Genomic DNA, 22,961 nt, shown 5'->3' on the forward strand with positions numbered 1-22,961 from the left:
GATAATGAGAAATGGTGACATAAAAAAAGAGAGCCCTTTCACATTGGGATGTGAAACGAGAAGGGCCAATTAAAACATTTTACTTTTGTACTTTTCTCTCCATTTCTCGCCAAAAAACTCAAATCAAGTAGTAAGTGATTTTTGTTCCAAAAAAAAAAGAAGTAGCAAGTGACTTGGCTTGAAACCACAAACCTTTCTTTTCTAGACTAGAAATGACTATGCCGCCATTAGAATTAATAATTGTATATTGGTTATTATTTCTTGGTATAAACAATATGGCCTTGTTTGTTTTAGTGTCACGGTCTCCAATAAATTTTTTATTTTATGTCTCTCCACTTATTTCTGACAAGGTCTATGTAATTAAACGCATAAGAATAAAATAGGAATGATATTTAATTCCTGAAGGCAATCAGTTGGAGGCACGAGTTCAACCTCAAGATGGTACCTCACTTTAGAATGAGACAACGAAAAACTAGAACAACTAAGGGAACACATTCAAAAGAGCCCTTTTCTTCAATAAGTATAGAAAGGGAAAACAGAGCCATGAAAGGCTAAGCCAAGTTCAAGGGGAAACTCAGTTTCTAATCATTTTAGAAGAATGTTTCAATAGCGTGTATCAATCACTGTAGACTGATGTCCCCCAGAAAACAAGGAACCAAAAGCATAGTACTTCACTTCATTGACTAGAGTTTATGCCGAACACTCGATTAGTAATGGCAGAAATGAGTTCTCTCATTCAACAGCCATGTTTTCTGCCTCCTGCCTTGGTGAATCAAACAGCACAGTCGACAGATAACGCTCCCCGAAGCTTGGGATAATAACCTGACAGTGGGGACAAGGAATATATAACATTGCATCAGTTGCTTAGAAACTAAACATCACAATCCATGTGTTTTGTATAATAGTAATATGACAAGTTAGCGGTCCCTGATCATGGCCTCGGCGCAATACGGTTGTGGATTCCGACTCTTATGGAGGGGAAGTCGATACCCTTGTCATGGATTGGATTGGGTTGGGTTGGGTTGGGGTTAGGACAAGTATAGATTCTTCTAACATGTGACGGCAAAAAACATGGCCTTCGATTCTAACTCTCAGCAATCCAGAAAAACAACATACGCACGAGAAAGACTACATTTTTTGGCACAACGGAATATTTGCATAACTTATTTTGTCAAAAAAAGGAAGGCATCACAGGATAGCGCATCATCCAACTCCAATGAGAATATTACAAATACTCGATTCTGCAAATATTACACCAAGTAAATAAACACAATGATCAGCTGCCTAGCCCCTCATTTACAAGAGAAGTGGAGGGAGCAAAAGAGGGTAGAGCGCATGAGCTGACTTCTACATCTTAGACAATTTACAAGTGTAAAGGGAGCAGAAAGAGAGACAACAAGAGTTTGTTCAAAGTACTGTGCAGCTTAGCACAAATATTATGTCGTCATAAAGGGTATGCCACTTCTTTCCTGATATGCCACCAAACACTAAAACTCGTGTTTCTGTGAAGATAACTTTTTTCCCCAAAATAAAGCAACAAATCTATGAGGATAACACATCGATTGAACAGAGCTAGACCAAACAGTAGGAAAATAAAGCAATATTCCAGTAATGTCGGCTACAATCTTAGCATCTACAAATATATCTCTTGAAGTATTCTCGTGGATCCAATGCCAAGTAAACTGAAAAGATAACAAAATGATGTTCAGCATGCTCAAACCGCTATGATGATAGAATGCATCACTGTGGACTTTCCAAGGTGAAGTATTCCGCGTGAACCAATTTTCTCATTCTTCCATCTCAATGAATTTATCCTTCAGTACAGAAAGGTAGTGTTCTACAGGAATCAAATTTTGTCTCGCATCCGTTTTTATACACACCAACACTATGAACAAGTTGGTACAAACTCCTTCGGCTCCAAAACTGGAATCACTTTTGCGGTGGTTATTTTCGCAAAGTACACAAGCTAGGCCACTCGAGTTCCAAATAACTTTAATAAATGGGCCGTAACCCCATTTAACGTGGTCGTTTGGTCTGGATTGTCAAACTTAGTTGTGTGATAATACATTGGTTTGAAGTGCCGCTTTCACGCTCAACATAATTTTCAAGTACTTAAAAGGATCGAGAAAAAAATATGACTTACAAAAGAAGTGCCGCTTTCACTAGTGCTCAACATAATTTTGAAGTACTTAAAAGGATCAAGAAAAAAATACGACTTACAACAATGAGTTTTCCAGCATTTTCCGGCCTCTTTGCTATCTTTATTGCAGCAGCAACAGCCGCCCCTGATGAAATACCCACCTGTAAAGTTGTCACCAAAACATGGTAAGAAATGCAGAGTAATACGGAAATGAACACATACAAGAATTGAGAAATCAATGACAAGTGATCACAAAGAGTGCAGGGATAGAGATCACATGAGAGACCAACAGATTCCAACAAAGAGAGACATACCAGCAAACCTTCTTTCAATGCAAGAAGCTTAGCTGTTTCAATTGATTCTTCGCTAGAAACCTGGAAATTACAGAATCATCTGGGGTAAACGGAAATAAATCTTCACACTAAAGAAGTTGAGAACAATTATACCTCTCCAAATCCACCTTGTACTATTCTACAATTCTTAGCATGAAGAAAAAAGGACATAAAGTCCACAAGGCTTCGGCTTACGAAGTGCTTGGGAGAGTTGGTTATCTATTAAATGTCTTTTGATTGGAATAGATTACTCTTTAGAGGTCAATTCTCAAGTACTGCATTAAAGGTAGTTGTGATTATAAACTGGATTATCAAATAAGTAGGAGGTTCAATTTGTGTCCCCAATTATCCAGTTTGAATCTAACCCTTCATATCCCGCCATAAACGTATGCGTACTAACGAATAATCACCATGCATGATTTTCCTTCATGGATGTTACAACTGATATATGCTCAACTATATATGTCCATGAACTCAAGCAAATTTTTCTTGAATATCTAGTCGTGACCAATGTTATACCGTCAAGACGTTCTTTTACAGTAGTATCGGATGCACATGTTACCATTGTTATTACCCATGTAATAGATGTTGCCTGTGTGAAATCAACTGTTCACCCTTCTGCTCCATTAACAAAGAGCCATATACAAAAGCATAAGAGGGACTTGAATAGCGTATTCTGACTAGGACTGGAAAAAAGAGAGAGAAAGAAAAATATTAAGGCAGTTTGCCAGTTTCTTTAAGGACAGGCATCTTGAGATCTTTTATCTGTAATCATTCAGCCTTGGGGCCTAAGTTAATATGATCCTATGGCTACACAGGATGACAAGTATCACTATTATTTCAGTCAGCTTAGTAAGTAATATTGTGGGTATCCGGAAGAACCTCCCCTGGTAGCACTTACCAGCAGACTCTCCACCCTGCCAGCAAGGCAAGTAAGCTCTTCCAAAGCTGTGTCCCTCCTCCTCCCAAGCAAGTAACTCGGACCCTATATCCTTCCATGCATCCATATAAGGATATCCCCTCCATAGAGCCTCCAAAGCATGTTGCCATGAATATTGCTTCACCTTGACATATTATAGATAGAGGGGGCATTGACCAACAAGTGATGCCTTGAAAGATGCATTCCAAGCACCAAATCGAGTGTAGGAGCTCATATCATACCTACCATGTGACTCAGTTCTATGATACCAGACTCCACATAATACTTAAATTACCGCTTTGAATCCCACAAGACAGTGCGAATGTCTGATTTAGGTTTTAAAGGGGAGGCTTGTCAACATCCATTCAGCACACCAATGAGGAGGAAGCTTAACACCAGGCTTCCTCCTCTCAAAGGTTCCTAGACTATATAAAGACGGCTTGACACAGCATTAAAGGGACGTTGAATATGCACAAGACCTGTACAGAGCATTCTTATGGCTGCCCTGAGCTCTCTCCGATGGTCTTGAGTCATTGTAGTGCCCTCCATATCCCCAGAAGGCCATGGAAGGTACACTTCCCATACTGATATCCACAATATTCCACTTAAAAGTTGGATATTGAGCTCTGGAAGAAGCGCCATCCCAGATAATCTCACGGCTTTTGTGTTAGGCCATTCCTACGAAACTAGGGTGTACACGTGGCCTAATGTGCTGTTACACAGAAGTTGGTCAAGGATGCTTTAAACATCCCGTGCAGTCTTACTCTCAGGGCTTACTCCACTTTGAGAAACAAATCTACAACCTCGTGAGGATTTCAACCCACCGGCCACCACTTTTTGATAACTCCATCAAATATGGAGCTTTCAAACTCAAGATCAAAATCCTTATGTTACCCATCAAATCTAACCTTGAGCTACTCTGATTGAAGGATGCAAATCCCTTCATTTGAAATCCATAGCTTTCCATATGGGCCATAAACTTAGCTAGAAAAATTAGGAAGCTACCGGAAATTTGCTTTGCTAAAAGATTCTCATACAAGAAGTGTTTGTAGTAACACTTTGGGCAAGCAAGAAATGAGCATGTTGTGATACAATCTTCAGCCTCGAGAAGTTTCTTAGCTATCAGCCATTTTATTTTACCTAACAAGGGATTTACTGTCTTTTAACACAAAGGGTGAGCAGAGAGCAAACAAGACAGTTCTCTGTTGCTTTCTCTTAAAGCTTTTTTCTCCCTTCTTAAGCTGCTTCTTCTCGTCGTCCTTTTTCACATATATCTAAGCGCTCAAGCAACAAAACAAGCCCTATCAGCATGCTTTTTTTATGCCCAGTTGCAACTATATGCTTCAAATTTATCATACTACTAAGCTCCCATGAAACTTAAATGGAGAAATAATCACCATATGCTGTTACCAACTTGATATAAGATAGCAAAGCTTCCAGTGATCAGTTGAATGCAAGAGTTCTCTACTTAGCTTACAATCACAAATTTCTGATTTTATGTCCCATTTACTATTATACTTCACAAGATGACTGTCGCACAATTAGAAAACTGCACATACTAGTAAAACTAAGTGCCCAATGCTAAAATGTGGACTTACTAGAACAACTTCATCAAGAATGTTGATGTCCAAAATAGGAGGGATCACACCAGCACCGATTCCTTGGATTTTGTGGGGACCTTCAACATGAGAGCAAACATCCCATTATGAAACATTCAAGATGACAGAATATTGCTCTATTTAGTACTGCTTAATTAAGAAGAAAACAAATAACAGAGTCAATTTGATTTTTCAAAACAATTTGAGAACAGCACAAAAACAAAACTGTTGTTGCATTCGATATGAAGAACTGAACCAAATTACCAACAACCTCAATCGATCATATTAGGGGTAGCGTTGCCAGGATTGTTCTGATACCTATAGAGCAAACCTTGGTGTCACAAGAGATTGGAATCCAAGAGGTATAATTGGTAAAGCTCAGGCTGCACAGCTTCTTAAGTGCGATCAAACCAACTAAAAAGACAAGCTTGACCAAGGAATTAATCTCTGATGATGATTGACGACACACAGACACATGCTGCTAACTCTGTGATAGGCGCGTAAATGTTTCTGTACGCGACCTCTAATTTATCCTTGCTAGGTCCTATAATATTGTTATTTGGGACTTAATGCTTAATTTTTGTGTTGTAGGTGTTGTGAGGTTCTAACATTTTAATGGGCCTTATGAATGCTCCTATTGTTCACATGGTCTTGGCAGTAAAATTGGGTGCAGAACAATCCAAGTGTTTGGTGGGCCCAAAAACTTTTCTATTTTGACTGATAGTTGGACCAAGTGAAAGGAGGCCCAAGCTATTCTCGGCAATGGGAATTAATTGCCCACAACTTTGACATATGTAATTGCCCACAACTTTGACATATGTAGTAGAACAAATAGGGTTACTGGGGACTTGGGGAGGCCACGCATGCAAGGCACGAAAAAAATATAAGTCGGCTACAGAAGCTCATAAAAAGGGTCACGAATTACAGCTTTGGACACACGCATTACTGGAGAAAATTATAGAGGGTTGCGCATACACATTAAAAGCACCGCGTCAGTCGGTCACGGCAGTCAACAGAAAGATCAGCGCGATGTTCTCCTCTCTAATGTCTGGCTAAACTCATTTCTAGGGTGTAGATGAAACTCGAACTCTGAGTAACGATGTTTATATTTTGATTTAGTGTTCTATTATTCGAATTCTGGTTGTATGACTTGAGGATTTATTTGTGGTATTAATTTTCTCTATCGAATCTTGTCTATGTTTTTCTAGATTTTTATGTACGTTCATACAATGGTTTTTAATTGTTTGTGATAATTGAGTAAGATGAGTTATGCTCCGTAAGACGCGCTGTGCTATTAGACGATCCGTGCCATAGAGACGGGTCATACTGGTAAGACGGTTCATGCTAGACGGCGATACCCCATGCTATTTGGTGATTTATAAATATCTTTAGGCGATACCATGAGGGCTGCGAACCCTAATGATATTCGGATTGATTCGAATAATTAACCTTTATCATCGCATAAATATTGTTACAACGGGTCGAGTGGATTCGAAACCTTAGATCTTTTCTCTCATAAACTCTCTCTCACTTTTTATTGCTTATTTTTATTCAACTTTAAATATTTTCGAAATCCAGCAATCAAATCTCTTTCCAAATTAATTTAGAAATCAATTGAAATAGTTGCAACTTAGCTTTCATAATCCCTGCGGATGATACTCGGAGTACTTGCCGCTATCTTTTAGATAGTAGTAATTAGTCTGTTTTATTAATTATTTTTGATATGGAAACGAAGTGGTCAAATTTTGGCACCGTTGCCGGGGATTACAAGCACGGTTGCGTTGTTTTAATTGATTTTTATTTTAATTCCTAGTATAGGTATTTTTTTATTCCTCATATTTGTTTAATAGCATTTTTACTTTGTTAGCATTTCATTGTGTCCAGCACAAGAATCGAGAAATTGTAGCTCACAAAAGCAAGAAGTAAGTGGCAACACTGCAGCTTAACAGTGTAATATATTCAATTGGCTTTTCCTGACGCTGTGAGTTTTCTTATTTTTCTTGGTTTTAGTGTTTTGTTTGTTTGTTTATTTTTATTTTTATTTGAGTTAGGGACATTTTGCATTATATGTTTGGTCGTCGATCATTGGACCCATTACTTGATAATTTTGACCCAGAGATCGAACAGACCCTTAGAGCTAATCGAGCAGCCTCTCGTAACCCTTGGCCTTCACTTACTTCACTTGTTATAATGACTGAAAGAATAGAGCCTAAGGATCCACCTGCGATCGGGGAGTACTTTCTCCCATCCACCTACACCTCACCACAAACATTCCCATCATTCTATGGACTTGATAACAAGGACCCATATCGCCATTTAGGGGACTTCGAAGAGATTTGCTCCACTGTTAAAATTACTGATACTGCCCTTAAGTTGAAGTTATTCTCGTTCTCACTTAAAGATAAAGCCAAATATTGGTTTAATACATTGACACCGAATAGCATCAACTTTTGAGATCAAATGGAAAATGAATTTTTGAAGAGGTACTTTTCCATAGGCAAAACAAAAGAAATTTTTTTCCAAGAACATACTATTTTCTATCAAAACAAAGGCGGACAATTTCACCAAGCATGGGAGAGACTTAATGATATCATTAGGAGTTGTCCACACCACCAAGTTCCTAAATGGCAGTTAGTTCAACGTTTCTACAATGGACTATGCGAACAACACCAATATATGGTGGATGCCTTATGTGAAGGCCCATTTATGCTTAAGAACGAGAATCAAGGGTGAGACTTGTTTGGGCAGTTAGCAAAGAATTCATGACACCGAGCCTCATCATCCTGCACAAATAAGACAACTTCTACCTCTTTAAAACAGAGTGACCTTCATGAGGTGGGCCGTTCTGACGATCTTTCCTATAAGGTAGATGCATTGACCCACAAGATTAATCTCTCTTATCTTTGGGTTATGGTCCTTCACATTATTTACCTCCTGCTACTATTGTGGAGGTCTGTCAGTTGTGCTCCAGTCCATGCCATCAAATAAATGAGTGCCATATGGCATCTCAATTTCCAGAAGTTCTTCAAGAGCACGTGAATACGGCCGGTTTGGTAGGCCAGCGAATGACCCATATTCTCATACTTACAACCCCGGCTGGAAGAAGCATCCCAACTTTGGATGGCGACAGCAAGACCAAGGACAACCATTTGCCCAACCTATGAGGTCTTCATTTCCTAATACCTCCAACTCATAGGCCTAATGTCCATCACTTGTACCACCCCAGTACCAACAACCTCCTACTCCTCTTGTGTCCTCCTAAAGGACACCAGCTTTTAAGGAGCAAATGTTGAAGGCCATGGCTGAAATGAGAGCCGATTGCCAACAAATGAAAGTTGACTCCCAATTTCTTCACTCCCACTCTCAATCCATTGCCAAGATGGAAACCCAAATGGGTCAGCTAGCTAATGCTCTTAACCGTCGGGATGAGGGTAGATTATCGAGTCAGTCAGTGGCTAACCCACGAGGGATGCACCACATTGACAATTCGCAAGGTCATGAACAAGTGAAATTAGTTGTCACCCTCAGAAATGTGAGAGAAGTAGAGACCCGACCAGAGGAGGTCAAAGTGAAGGAGAAAGTGTCTCCACCTGTAGCTGAGAGGTCTAAGGTTGATAAGAGGTCTAAGGAGAAGGAGACTGATCTAGTGTCCACAGTTGTTCTGGGGTCATTTGAGACCCCATCTTATATTCCTAAGGCACCTTTCTCGATTTGCTTGAATGCACCTTCACCCTTTCGTAAGAAGGGAGTATCCACTGATAATATCATGGAGGTGTTCAAGCAAGTTAAGATGAACATCCCATTGCTCGATGCCATTGAGCAGATCCCTTATTATGCCAAGTTCCTCAAGGACTTGTGCACTCACAAGCAGAAGGCTCGAGCCAAGTTTTTAGAGCCCATCCCCATTCCTCACTAAGTTAGCTCTTTCGTCAATCTAATACTGCCCCTAAGCTTGCTGATCCTGGTGTGCCCACAATCTCTTGTGTCATAGACAATCACTTTATTAGTAAGGCACTCTTAGATTTAGGGGCAAGTGTCAATCTTTTACCATACTTTGTGTACGAGGAGTTGGGGCTTGGTGAGTTGAAGTTCACATCGGTTACTCTGCAGTTGGCTGTTCATTCTATGAAAGCCCCATGGGGCATGTTAAAGGATGTCCTTATCAAAGTGAATAATTTCTACTTTCCTACTGATTTCATTGTCCTTGACATAGAGCCAATCCACCCCGCAGCCCTTAAATGTCAAACACCTGTTATCTTAGGTCGTCCCTTTCTAGTCACGGCCAATGCACAGATTTCCGTGAGAAGTGGAGGGATGGAGGTATCATTCGGCAATATGAAACTGAGTCTGAATATGTATTCGGCCGCTCGACAACCTCACTAGGAGAAAGATTGCTTCGCAGTCGATGTCGTTCATGACTTAGTAGAAGAGGCGTCGTGGTACATTTTGGTTTAGGATCCTCTTGAGGCATGTCTTGCCCATTTTGGCTATAAGGAGTTCAATATTGACCAATCCATTGCTGAGGTCAATTCTTTGTTAGACCTTGCACCTTGTATGGCCAAACCTACCGGCAAACTCCTTTCGAGTCTTTACCTGTTTTGTCTAGCACTCCAGCTCTTCCCTCCATAGAAGCCCCACCAAAGCTTGAGTTGACGCCTCTCCCGGCTTCTCTGAAGTAGGTTTTTCTTGGCCACGATGACACCTTACCCATGATCATTGCCTCTGACCTTTCTTCCGAGCAAGATGGTCAATTACTTGAGGTGCTTAAAGAGCACAAAGGTGAGATAGGGTGGTCAGTGGTAGACCTCAAGGGTATTGATCTCTCCGTTTGCATGCACCGCATTTATTGCGAGGAAAATGCAAAACCATCAAGAAAGATGCAAAGGAGGTTGAACCCTAACATGAATGAGGTCATTATAAAGGAGGTGGTCAAATTGCTGGATGCGGGTATCATATACCCCATCTTTGATAGCAAGTGGGTGAGTCCCACTCAAGTAGTGCCCAAGAAGTCAGGCATTACTGTTGTTGAGAATGATAAGGGTGAGCTTGTGCCTACATGCATGATGACTAGTTGGCGTGTGTGTATTGATTATAGGAAGCTCAATTCCATGACTAGGGTAGATCATTTTTCACTTCCATTTATTGATCAAATCTTAGAGAGTTGGCGGGCCAGAGCTATTATTGTTTTCTTGATGCTATTCTGGATATAATCAAGTGGCCGTTGACCCATCGGATCAAGAGAAGACTACCTTCACCTGTCCTTATGGTACTTATGCTTATTGGCGCATGCCTTTTGGCTTGTGCAATGCGCCCGCGACCTTTCAAAGGTGCATGATGGCTATCTTCTTTGATATGGTGGATGACTTTCTAGAAGTATTCATGGATGACTTCTCGGTCTTTGGGGTCTCCTTTGATTCATGTCTCCAAAATCTTGCAAAGGTGCTTAAATGCTGCAAGGAGACTAACCTAGTCCTAAGTTGGGAAAAGAGCCACTTCATGGTTCAGGAGGGGATTGTTTTAGACCACATAGTGTCCAAGAGGAGGATTGAAGTTGACAAGGCAAAAGTTGACTTAATTTCTTGACTTTCTCCCCCCTCATCAGTCAAGTCAATTCGCTCTTTCTTGGGACACGATAGGTTCTATCGGCGTTTTATCAAAAAATTTTCTAAAATTGCCAAGCCCTTGTGTGATCTTTTGGCTAAGGATACCCCTTTCATTTTTTGATGGGTTTCTTGACTTCCTCCCCCCTCATCAGTCAAGCCAATTCACTCTTTCTTGGGACACGTTAGGTTCTATAGGCGTTTTATCAAGGATTTTTCTAAAATCGCTAAGCCCTTGTGTGATCTTTTGGCTAAGGATGCCCCTTCCATTTTTGATGGGGCTTGTATGAGAGCTTTTGAGAAGCTCCGTGAGGCATTGTACTGTTTTGGGCCAGCGGGTTGACAAGGTCCCTCATGCCATTTATTATGTGAGTAAGACCCTCTCTGATGCACAGTTGAACTATACCACTACGGAGAAGGAATTACTCGCTGCGGTCTTTTCCCTTGACAAGTTCCGATCCTATCTTTTACGATCAAAGGTCATAGTATACACTGATCATGCCGCTTTATGGCATTTTCTTTTTAAGAAGGAGACCAAACCTAGGTTGATTAGTTGGATTCTGCTCCTCCAAGAGTTTGATGTGGAGATTCGAGACAAGAAAGGATTGAAATTTTTTGTAGCAGACCACTTATCGAGGATCCTAGTGGATGCCTCTGGTGACACCTTGCCCCTCAAGTACTCATTCCCTGATGAGCAACTCTTTGAGGTGTCACAAGTGCAACCCCCATGGTATGCACACATTGTCAGCTACTTAGCCATAGGCGCGCTTCCCTCTCATTGGTCCAAGACCGATTCTTTGTGTAGGTTAGGCACTATTTTTGGGAGGATTTGAAACTCTTTAAGTTGGGTTCAGACCAGGTGATTAAGAGGTGCGTTCCTGAGACTGAGCACCGTAGCATTCTCACCTTCTGTTATTCAATTGAGAGCAAAGGGCATTTTAGTGGGAAGAAGACGGCAACGAAGGTCTTACAAAGCGGTTTCGACTGGCCCACTCTGTTTAAGGATGCATATGTGTTTTGCAAGGTATGCGTTACGTGCCAGAAAACCGGCAATATTTCATACCGTGATATGATGCCATTGTCCTCCATCCTTCTTGTGGAGATGTTTGATGTTTGGGGGATAGACTTCATGGGTCCGTTTACGTGTTCGCATGGGAACACATATATTCTTGTAGCAGTGGACTATGTGTCCAAGTGGGTGGAAGCGGTAGCCACCAAGACCAATGACCACAAAGTTGTGGTCAAGTTTCTTCAAAGTAATATTTTTACTCATTTTGGCTATCTGCAGGCGATTATTAGTGATAAGGGCACCCATTTTCTCAATAAACACTTCGCTGCCCTTGTGCGAAAGTATTCTATCACTCATAAGGTGGTGACACCTTATCATCCTCAGACTAGAGGGCAGGTTGAAGTGTCAAATAAAGAGATTAAACGCATACTTGAAAAGATGGTTAGGTCCAATCGAAAAGATTGGTCTTTAGGGCTTGATGATGCGTTATGGGCCTACCGTATAGCTTATAAGACTCCTATTGGTATGTCTCCTTACCGATTATTTTTTGGTAAAGTGTGTCATTTGCCTGTTGAGCATAGAGCTATATGGGACATTAAGAAGTTTAACTTCGATATGACCGCTGCCGGGTTAAATTGTAAGTTCCAGCTTGCTGAATTAGAAGAGTTGCTCAATGAAGCGTATGAGAGTGCACGTATATATAAGGATAGGTCTAAGGCATTTCATGATAAACACATTGTTAGAAAGTCCTTTGAAGTTGGTCAAAAAGTGTGGCTCTTTAATTATAGACTTAAACTTTTCCCAAGCAAGTTGAGGTCGCGATGGGATGGTCCATATGTTGTTACTCGTGTTTCCCCCCACGGAGCTGTAGAGATTAAGGATCCACGTGTTGGTAATGTTTTCAAGGTCAATGGCCAAATGATTAAACCTTACGTGGAAGGAATTGGTGATGGCGTGGTGGATGGTGCCACGGTGGAGTCCATTACTTTGATGGACCCAATTTATATTGATTAATGCCTTCATTGGAAGTCTAGGAGACATAAAATCCATAGAGTTTGCGATACCTCCAGTGTTTGCTGTGTTCAAACGGTTTCTAACGGTCTGGTATAGCCACCTGGTCAAAGCTATGTATGTAGTACCTAGGAAGTTGGGTCTGGCGGCCGGCACATAGTTAGCAGCGAGAATTCTGTTTGAACCATTTGACTTTAGTGTCCAACTCTGTGGAGATTGCTTCCCAAACGAAGTGGTGGGTAAGGGATCTAGCAGCCCCAAAGGGAGTGACAGCTTATTAGACGATGGCACCACTTCTCAAGATATCGTTGAATCCTACGCATAATGTTCTTCCAACAAATAGGGAACCTCAGTCTTTGGCCAGGGAGAAAAGTAGTACTCGTGTCTTTTGCGTGAAGAAGTGGATGGATTTTATTTTATTTTATTATAATAATAATTATTTTTACTTTCTGCCTTTGTTTATGTTCTTTAGTTGTTTTCCTCGTATATATTTTGTTGTTTTGGAGGCTAACATTTTGTAGGTTGTTCGATCGAAGTTGGGGGGGTCTTCCTCTCATATTACATCCTGTGTAGTTATCCATTCGAGGTGATATCTTTTCCCTCTTTTACGTTTCTGTCCTATCTTTTCATGTTTATGCTTTCAATGTGGACATTGACTAGTTCAAGTTGGGGGGAGGGATCACTTTATTCTTTTTGCGTTGTTCATTCAAAAAAAAATTAAACAATAAAAATTTTAAAATAAAAATAGTGGGATTCTTTTTGCATGAGACTGAAAGTGGTTGAGATTGGCTCTTGATTGAATGAGTTGGAGATGTGATAGTCATTGTTTGATTATATTTGTGGTGGCATTGTAGTTCTTTTTGCTAGCTTGTCGCAAAAAATTTGTCATGTCATTTATTTTTAGCATCTTTACACTTCACATTTATTTGGGCTTTGGTTGCTTGTGAGCTGTGACTTGATTATTCTCAATGGTTAGTTTAGTGGAGACTTATGCCCATATGAGTTTAGAGCCTTACTTTTTCTTGGAGTGGTGTCAAATAAACTCTTGTTGTCACAAAAGAGTAAATTTGTTGTTGGTCTCACTATTTTTTGTTATCGAGTGTTGGGAATGTTTTGAGTTGTCTACTTATCTCTAGGGTTTGAAAAGTTGCATGGTTGTATTACCCATTGGAGAAGATTATAGGCCATCTTTGATATCTTGAGCCGGTTCGTTTCTTTCTTTCTTATCATACATTTATCTCTTGTGTGCCTGTTTGAGCCTCCAGCATGATAACCATTTTCTTGTTGAGCTCCACCATCTATGTTGTAACTTGAGAATGGCTAGTTAATCATGGAGGGTGAATTATTGAGAAAAGAAGGGGATGAATGTTGTGAGAATTGAGCTTTATTGATTGATGATCTTTTCTATCAAAGAAAAAAAAAAGCAAAACCACAAGGGAGGACACCCAAATTATTGTGGAAAGGAGAAATACTTGTTCTTAATGTGGGATTGTATTAGAAAGGTAGGAAAGAGAGATGTGGCAAAGTTAAAAAGGAAAAAAGAAAAGAAGAAGAAGAAGAAAGAGGGCAACATCATTATATTTGCCCTATGTGAATTGTTGTAAGCCATTCTTGGACACTTGAATTTTTACCTAGCCTTGAAACATTTTCTCTTACCTGACGTTATAACCGGAATTGAAGTCCTATTTGATCCTAGGGACAATGGGTTGCGGATTGGTGGATAGAGAGAGTTTCCAATACTTGGTATTCCGTTCATGAGATCGTGTGTCCACTTTATAGAGAGCTTTCTTTTCATGTCAACTTGTGCAGGATACTTTGTTTTCATTTACGTAACTTCTGCCTGCACATATTGAGAGTATCCAATATGCACCTTGTTTCGAGTAATTTCATTTGTTGAGTGCATGACACAGTGAGATTTGAAATCAAGACTCGGTCCGGAGAGAACTTTAGTTATTTTTCACTTGTGATCGAAGCCCTTGTTCACATACCCTGAGTATAGGTGCCATGACTCATTTTTATGACTTGATAGTATCTAGAATTGCTTATGTCGTTATCTCTTTGCAATGGCATATTCTTTGCTTGAGATATCATTGAGCTGCCTTACAGGTTTTTTGGGTTTCATGTGGAAAGGATTCATGGTATTTTGTGGGTGATCATTACTGAAAATCCTCACGAGACTTCACTCGTCCTCTGGGGATCGCCTAGGGGTTTAAAAGGCTTGTTGCATGGGCTAAGTGCAATCGTGAGCCCTATGAAAATGGCGTAGTTAAAATTTATCTTATTTGTTTTCTTTGCTCGAGACTAGCAAAGTGTAAGTTGGGTGGTGTGATAGACGCGTAAATGTTCACGTACGCGACCTCTAATTTATCCTTGCTAGGTCCTATAATATTGTTACTCAGGACTTAGTGCTTAATTTTTGTGTTGTAGGTGTTGTGAGGTTCTAACATTTTAATGGGCCTTATGAATGCTCCTATTGTGCACGTGGTCTTGGCAGTAAAATTGGGTGCAGAACAAAACAAGTGTGTTTGATGGGCCCAAAGACTTTTCTATTTTGACTGATAGTTAGACCAAGTGAAAGGAGGCCCAAGCTATTCTCGGCAATGTGAATTAATTGCCCACAGCTTTGACATATGTAGTAGAACAAATAGGGTTACTGGGGACTTGGGGAGGCCACGCATCTAAGGCACGAAAAAAATATAAGTTGGCTACAAAAGCTCAAAAAAAGGGACACGAATTACAGCTTTGGACACACGCATTATTGGAGAAAAAACAGAGGGTTGCGCATACACATCAAAAGCACCGCGGCAGTCAGTCACGACAGTCAACAGAAAGATCAGCGCGATGTTCTCCTCTCCGATGTCCGGCTAAACTCATTTCTAGGGTGTAGATGAAGCTCGAATTCTGAGTAACGATGTTTATGTTATGATTTAGTGTTTTATTATTCGAATCGTGATTGTAAGTCTTGAGGATTTATTTGCGGTATTAATTTTCTCTATCAAATCTTGGTGTATGATTTTCTAGATTTTTATGCATGTTCGTACAACGGTTCTTAATTGTTTGTGATAACTGAGTAAGATTGGTTATGCTCCGTAAGATGCGCCGTGTTATTTAGACGATCCGTGCCATAGAGACGGGTCGTACTGGTAAGACGGTTCGTGCTAGGCGGCGATACTCCATGCTATTTGGTGATTCATAAATATCTTTAGGCGATACCGTGAGGGCCCGCGAACCTTAACGATATTTGGATTGATTCGAATAATTAACCTTTATCATCGCATAAATATTGTTACAACGGGTCGAGTGGATTCGAAACTCTAGATCTTTTCTCTCATAAACTCTCTCTCGCTTTTTATTGCTTATTTTTATTTAGCTTTAAATATTTTCGAAATCCAGCAATCAAATCTAGAAACATCAATTAAAATTAAAGTAAATTTAAAAATCAATTGAAATAAAACGAAAAAGTAAAAGTGACCAAGATGCGACGGAAAAACTTTTGTTTAAAATTTCTGGAGAGACCACCTATTTGTTCGTTTACCGGGTTCGGCACGAAATCATAAATATGCTCTACCAAGGATTGCCAAGCATTTGGTACTGTGTTTCTTCCTCCGTTTTTAGTAACAAAATGAACCAGAAGTAGGACTAAACTGAGAGTGAGTAGCATAAACAAAGATGGATTTGTGAATGAGAAATACAAGTTTCCTATATTCATAATAATTAATGGGAGAATGGCAAATTGCTCAGGTGGCCTGTTGGGCATAATCGTAAGAAACTATTTTCATTTCATACCTGTAGCTCTGCTTCTTGCTCTAAAAATGAAGAAAGACTTGTCGGAAATCGCCGGTTGGTCCAACCAAGAAAGGCATGGGAGTGAAGGGGCATTGCTCGGGCTGAGTTAAGTAAAGACTGGCGACAACGAAACAAAACAATAAACATGAAAACTTCCCACTTAACATCACCAAAAAAAAAAATTCGAGTTTTCATTTCATTCTTAATTTGAGACTGATGTTCTCAAGAAAATATTAAAGCACTCTTTTTCATCCATGTAAAATAGACTGGAACAAATGAAATCCCGTGGGGCTTGGTCCAACCCCTGGCGAACCTATGGCCCTTTGATGGGAAACTACCACGTTAGGTTTGGAGAGAGATGGGACCGGTTATATAATAGGGGGAGCAGATGCAAGCTTTTTCTTTCAATAGCCGGCCAAATGACTACAGGATCATCGTATTGCACACTCCTTACTTCCAAAGAAAGATGCAGACGTTTCCTACCTCAAGTTGCCGCTCTCCCTCGTCGTGGATTTCAGGGTAGCATTAGTTCTAGCTCTACATTAGGAGCATGGGGGCTCTATCTATCTAACGGAGGTATGGACCCCCAAAGTACGGTACGATGCAGCTGAAAAACGTAAGTCCTTGTATAGGTTGGGCGCTAGTGCGGCTCGCTTCGCTTTTGTTGTGGAGCTCATTGCCCTACTCCACGAGTCACCACAGCTTCACCTACGCCACTTGTATATAGAAATCAATTGAAATAGTTGAAACTTAGCCTTCGTAATCCCTGAGGACGATACTCGAAGTACTTACCGCTATATTTTAGATAGTAGTAATTAGTCTGTTTTATTAATTATTTTTAATACGGAAACAAAGCGGTCACTCTGCGTCTACTAGAAAGTTGGCATACGTTCTTCAAATGTTGTAGTCTTAAACATTCAAGTTGATGTCAGCAAAATTTTGTCATCAAGCAACAAAATTTTGTTTCCTGGCTGGAACGTTTCGAAATGAAACACTAGTGGAATCCAGAGCTTCTAATGTTCTCACTGAAACATACCGAATTGCACCAAAACATGCCGCAACATTACATAACTCTGCTGAAATGGAGTGGTGTCACCTATTCAAATACGAGTCGTTTTCAAACTACTCCCTCCGTCCCAAAATCTTTGGTCTTTTCTCATTTGTCTCAAAAAAAATTTCAAAGCACTCCCAAATTAGGATAAAAAAAGAGATTTGATTCGCAGTTGTCACCACTTCATATTGTAAACCTATGATGGACGGACACGGACACGGACACGGACATGGACACGAGGACATGGAAAATTACAAAAATGAGGACACGGACACGACAGGGAACACGCCACATGTATTTTTATTTATTTATATTTATTTCAATTTTTTCAAATTTAAATGGCAAAATATGGATAAAACGAAAAAATCCATAATTCCAATACAATTCAAACAAAACAAGACATCTATAAGTTCAATACAACCCTAATAAAAAATTACAGTTTGACCCCTGAAAATTTAAGAAAATTACAATTTACCCCCTAAATTTTTTAAAATTACAGCTTAACCCTCAATTTTTTTTAAAAAATTACACTTTGACCCATGCCGTGTCCCCGAGTAAGACACTTCAATACGTCGACCTCTAGAGGTGTCGGTGCTTCATAGTTGTAAACTAAGGTCAATATGGAGACTCATGTATCCCCATAAAGCACTTCGGTTTTCCATCTTTAACTAGTTATATTAATCACCGAAAGTATAAAACTGCATAATCCATTAATCCCTAGAGCATCATGCTCTTAAAAGTCAATATAGTTTCAGTTAAATGAAACTCAATGGGCAAGCAAATGCCAAGTAGAAAAGGAACACAGTGTTCCACAAAACCCAGCAACACATTAAAAAATAAAAACAAAACACCACATAGAAATGGGACAACAATTGATAAGAAAAAATGTAATACCATCAACCCATATGACAAAATTCAACAGTATACATAAGACAGCATTACTCACCAGGTTTTCCTCCATTTAGAACGGGACTTTCAGCTGGTTCTACACCGTAAACCTTAATTTAGACCATTAAAAAAGAATGGAAATGAAAATAGAACGTCAAGATAAAAATTCCAAATCAACTAAACTCAGAGACATGCCCAAGAACTATGAAACCTTTATATTTGGATTTTTCTCCTTCAGGAACTGCCCCGCACCAGTGACAGTGCCCCCAGTCCCTATCGCGGCAACAAAAGCATCAACTTTCTTTGCGGAGCCCTTCCAAATCTCTGGTCCAGTAGTCTCATAATGAATCTAGAGAATGAAAATTGAAGTAACTTTTACGTCAACCTTTTCATGTAATAGATTTCTACTTTCGGACTAATTTGATCGGTAACAGCAATAAAATATATGGATTCATATAGTACCCTTTGGTTGACAGGGTTTTCAAATTGCTTTAGGTAATATGCATCAGGTGTCCTTTCAACTATCTCTTCGGCCTTTTGGAAAACCCCAGCAAAGCCCTTTGATATATCATCTGTGATGTGCACCTCTGCTCCAAAAGCTAGGAGCACAATCCTTCTCTCGAGACTAAACGAAGATGGCATAACTAGAATAAGCTTGTAGCCCTTTGCAGCTGCTATGAATGCCAAACCAATGCCAGTATTACCACCGGAAGCCTCAACGAGAACTGTCTACACCCACCATTATTTTGGCAGGATCAAAACCAATTGAAACTTATCAGTTAGAAACGTTTCACAATCCACAGTATTCATATGAAGACTGCATTCTGATGAAAAACTTAATTGATTTCGAAACAAATAATCATAACATGAAGACATCAACATGGACTTTAAAATTAAACGAGACCTCATTCATACATCAGGAAGGCTACTTTTCTAGTGTGAGAAAAGGGAAGGATAAAATTATCTGAGTATTGAACTTAAAATTTAGGGCCTGACATATTTTCCTGTAGTATTAACACATAAGTCGCAACCTATGTGCCCAGTATAAGGAACTCAACTAACCTTTCCAGGGGTAATTAGACCCTTCTCTTCTGCATCTTTGATCATGCCATATCCAACCCTACATGCCAAAATCAAACACTACCTTCACTAGCATATTTACAAAATTATAGAAGATTCCACATGTGCAACATAAAATAGTTCTTACTGAAAAAAACAAATTCAGAAGGGAATGAAAAGAAGAAAGAAAAGAAAGACGACTAACCTGTCTTTCACACTACAGCAGGGTCCCATCATCTCCAACTTGGCTGCAATACGAGCTACACAACCATCCACAATGTTGTTGAGATATACCATTGGGGTATTCCCTATCAACTGCGTAATGAAAAAACATGTATAGAAAAATTCCCAATGAATTCACATCAAGGAGACATAGAACCAAGGAGAAAGTTCATCAAATGATGCAAACTTACCTCAGTAACGTCTTTTGCGATTTCACACTTGCCTTCCATAATTTTCTCTTCAAATTACTATTTTAAGAAGGAGAAATGAAAGGATCATTGATACTATTATATTAATAAAGAGAGAGAGAGAGAGAGAGAGAGAGAGAGAGAGAGAGAGAGAGAGAGAGAGAGAGAGAGAGAGAGAGAGAGAGAGAGAGAGAGAGAGAGAGAGACTATGAGGGGAAGTTGGAAATCTCATGGTATCGCAAACCATTCCAAGGTTGCAGACACCAAATTACAATACATAAGCTAAAAACTAAATTAGGCATCTCAAGAAACCTAAAGATGGTCCTATAGATGAGTGCAACAAGCCAATGCACATTCTGAGAGGAATATACAGTCAGATAAATGAACAAATGCAGGCATAAAAGAAGATCAAATTTCTCATCCCGAGAAGGCATCAACATAAGCCCAACCAGATAGGCAAAAAACTGGTATTCAGCTAATGCCCCGGGGTCCAATTAAACCAAAACTTCTATCGAGTGTTCATGCAATTAATCCCTGAGAAGAAACGAATTGAAATGTACTATATGCTAAAGAGATTGCCGTATTTGACAATTTGCCTCATTCACTAGACCTCGTGATCAATTTTCAGCTTCATAGTTCTAACCAAGAAAACAGCTCCCACACTGCAACAATATTCACATACAGTATTTAACATCACAGACAAAGGATCGTAATATAGACCAGTCCCATTTGTGACTTATAATTCCCTAAGAAAACTGTGGTAGAGCAACACAAAGAAGAAAGCTTTTGTCCTTGAGAGGTTTCAAGCGGAACCAAGACATGCATAAATGCAAACCAACAATAACCAATTTGGGAAATAGAATATAGATGCTTCGAAGAAAGAGAGGATCAAGCTTAAGATCTATGCAGCTTAGGATAGTTGCAGACTTAGAGTGTCACCCCTTCAACAAATTTCCATCCAAGAGAAATTGGCTTAGATAATGCAAGGATTGCTGATAAAAAAAAAGATAATCCAAGGATTGATACAAGTAGCCAACGAAAACTTTCAGCCAGTGAATATTGAGATGCATATATTCGAAGAAATTAAACAGTCCAAACCCCCAAATAACTTTAACACAAATCAAGACTTGTTATGGAATTATGACAGGTTATGAAAAAGGCCAAACAATGAATGTGCTATACGAATACAAAAATCCAATCAACAGAAAACACCGCTAGCCCGACTGTGCACTAATTATGCAAATTTGTGGTTGAAACACCATACAATAGGTTTCGGATGATGCTATAGACAAAGAATGCCTCTGTAGTCGTAGTCTTGTAGTCGGCACTAGCACTATACACAATGTTATTCGAATTCCCTTGACCATTAATGGAAGAAAAATGAAGGTTTCAGAATGACATCAAATTTTGTTAAAATTTGAAAGTTCACGTAACCAAATCTCACAAACACTCCAATGAAGAAGATTTCCAACAAATTATCACTGGGTTTTGACCAGCTAATATGACCATTAGATTGCTCAAAGACACAAAAAAGTGAAACCAACAAAGCAAGGCAACTTTTTTTCTTAAATACCCAATTCATTTTGAATATTCCAAAGCAAAAAATGTATAAACATGAAAAGAAAAATTTATAAGGAAGAAAGATAACCCATCAAAAATGGTAAAAAAGCAACACAACATCAAAGGAATCAAAAGTGGATTAAAGTGAAATAACAACAACTACAGAGTTGTGAAACTAGGATGCTTGCTTTCATGAAATGAGTGACCAAACAACTCAGATATTCAAGAAATTGGAAGAAAAACAGAGCAATTGCAATACCATTTTTGGCGTTCACACTTCTTCTGAGATAGGGCTTCTTGTATGCATCTGTAACTATGCATACTATCCATTTTGTGGCTGTATATACTACTATATCCTATACATCATACAGTCAATTGATTACTCCATCCGTCCCAAAAAAGAATGACAATTTTTGAAACTCGTGTCATTTTTCATCGCTTATATCTTTCAATCTATAATATTTTTCATGAGTTTGAAAACTTTGTATAATAGAATTAATCGAGAACTATCAAACAAAGATCCATATTACATATTTTTGAGATCCATATTGAAAGATATAAGAAATTGAAATTGACACAGATATAAAAAATTGACATCCAATTTGGGACGAAGGAAATATTATTTTCCGCTTGACAAAAAAAAAAATACAGTCAATTGATTATTGAATAAATTGGGTCATGAGGTGAACAATACAAAAAAAGTAAGTCTGTTTACACAGACTTTTGACAAACTGATCGTGCAAAGATCACTGTGTGGAGCCCACTACAGGTCCCACATAGATGATCTGAGTCGTTTATTAAATGTAAAAATATTTTTTAAGGGCTTCCGTGACAAATCAGCTCAATTCGATATTTATAAGTGCTCAATCAAACTATCTAACTTTTCATTATCTTGAAAGCTGAATAAAAACTTAGATGATTGGAATGAGCACTTATAGGTATTGAAATTTGCTATTTTTTTGCAAGAACTCTTGAAAAATGGTATTACAATTATTGAACGGTTCGAATTGTTTGTGTGAGATTCTTAGTGGGCCTCACACCGGATCTTTGCACACAATCTATGTATATATGGTGCGTGAGTAGCAGCTAGGAGACCTTCCACAGGGTCAGGGATGACTTCGTTAGTAGGAGTATTTTTTAATTCATTAGTTGGCGGGGAAAGTAAGTGTATTTTATTGGGTAGCATTTAGTTTTTTTTTTATTTTTTATAGTTAGCAGGGGTTAAAGGGAAATTAGTAACAAGGAGGCTCAGAGGTTATCCGTAACCCTAAAACCCCAAATCCTATCCCGCGTGGGACTCGAACTTTGGTCTCCATAGAGGAGGGGACATGAGCAAACCATCTCACCAAAACATAGCATTTAGTTGGTTGATGTGTTCATAGCTTATTGTTTAGTTTGAACAACAAATCTCACTTTATTTAATTCTCCTTGTATTTTTTTCGTAAAAATCTCACTTTTTAGGTGTTGTTTATCTTAGTGTTTGGGCTTTTTCAGCTTTATGTACTTGTTAAACAAAAAATGCATTTATTAATTTTGCGCTAATTGTTTTGTAAATTATTGATTCGTCTCGACGAGAAGAATCTAAAAAGTAAATTTTT

The 22,961-nt window shown here is 39.1% G+C and overlaps 1 protein-coding gene across 4 annotated transcripts; it reads right to left on the bottom strand.

Annotated features, from left to right (window-relative positions):
- Positions 1-552: 552 nt before the first annotated feature.
- LOC131325239 (cysteine synthase-like) lies at positions 553-21,718 on the bottom strand. Of its 4 annotated transcripts, none has more exons than XM_058357381.1 (11): positions 21,623-21,718; positions 19,807-19,863; positions 19,599-19,708; positions 19,397-19,454; positions 18,797-19,063; positions 18,546-18,683; positions 18,393-18,444; positions 4,990-5,069; positions 2,455-2,514; positions 2,221-2,301; positions 553-822 (listed from the first exon to the last, which is right to left on the bottom strand). In XM_058357381.1, the coding sequence occupies exons 2-11, from the start codon at positions 19,843-19,845 to the stop codon at positions 733-735; spliced, it is 975 nt and encodes a 324-aa protein (XP_058213364.1). In that variant the 5' UTR covers positions 19,846-19,863; positions 21,623-21,718; the 3' UTR covers positions 553-732. The 4 variants fall into 4 exon arrangements, with proteins under 4 accessions (XP_058213364.1, XP_058213366.1, XP_058213367.1 ...); XM_058357382.1 differs by lacking the exon at positions 553-822 and adding an exon at positions 1,001-1,241; XM_058357383.1 differs by lacking the exon at positions 18,797-19,063.
- Between the last annotated feature and the right edge of the window lie 1,243 nt (positions 21,719-22,961).

This window comes from Rhododendron vialii, chromosome 5a (genome assembly GCF_030253575.1).
Source record: "Rhododendron vialii isolate Sample 1 chromosome 5a, ASM3025357v1".
Lineage (NCBI taxonomy): Eukaryota > Viridiplantae > Streptophyta > Magnoliopsida > Ericales > Ericaceae > Rhododendron > Rhododendron vialii.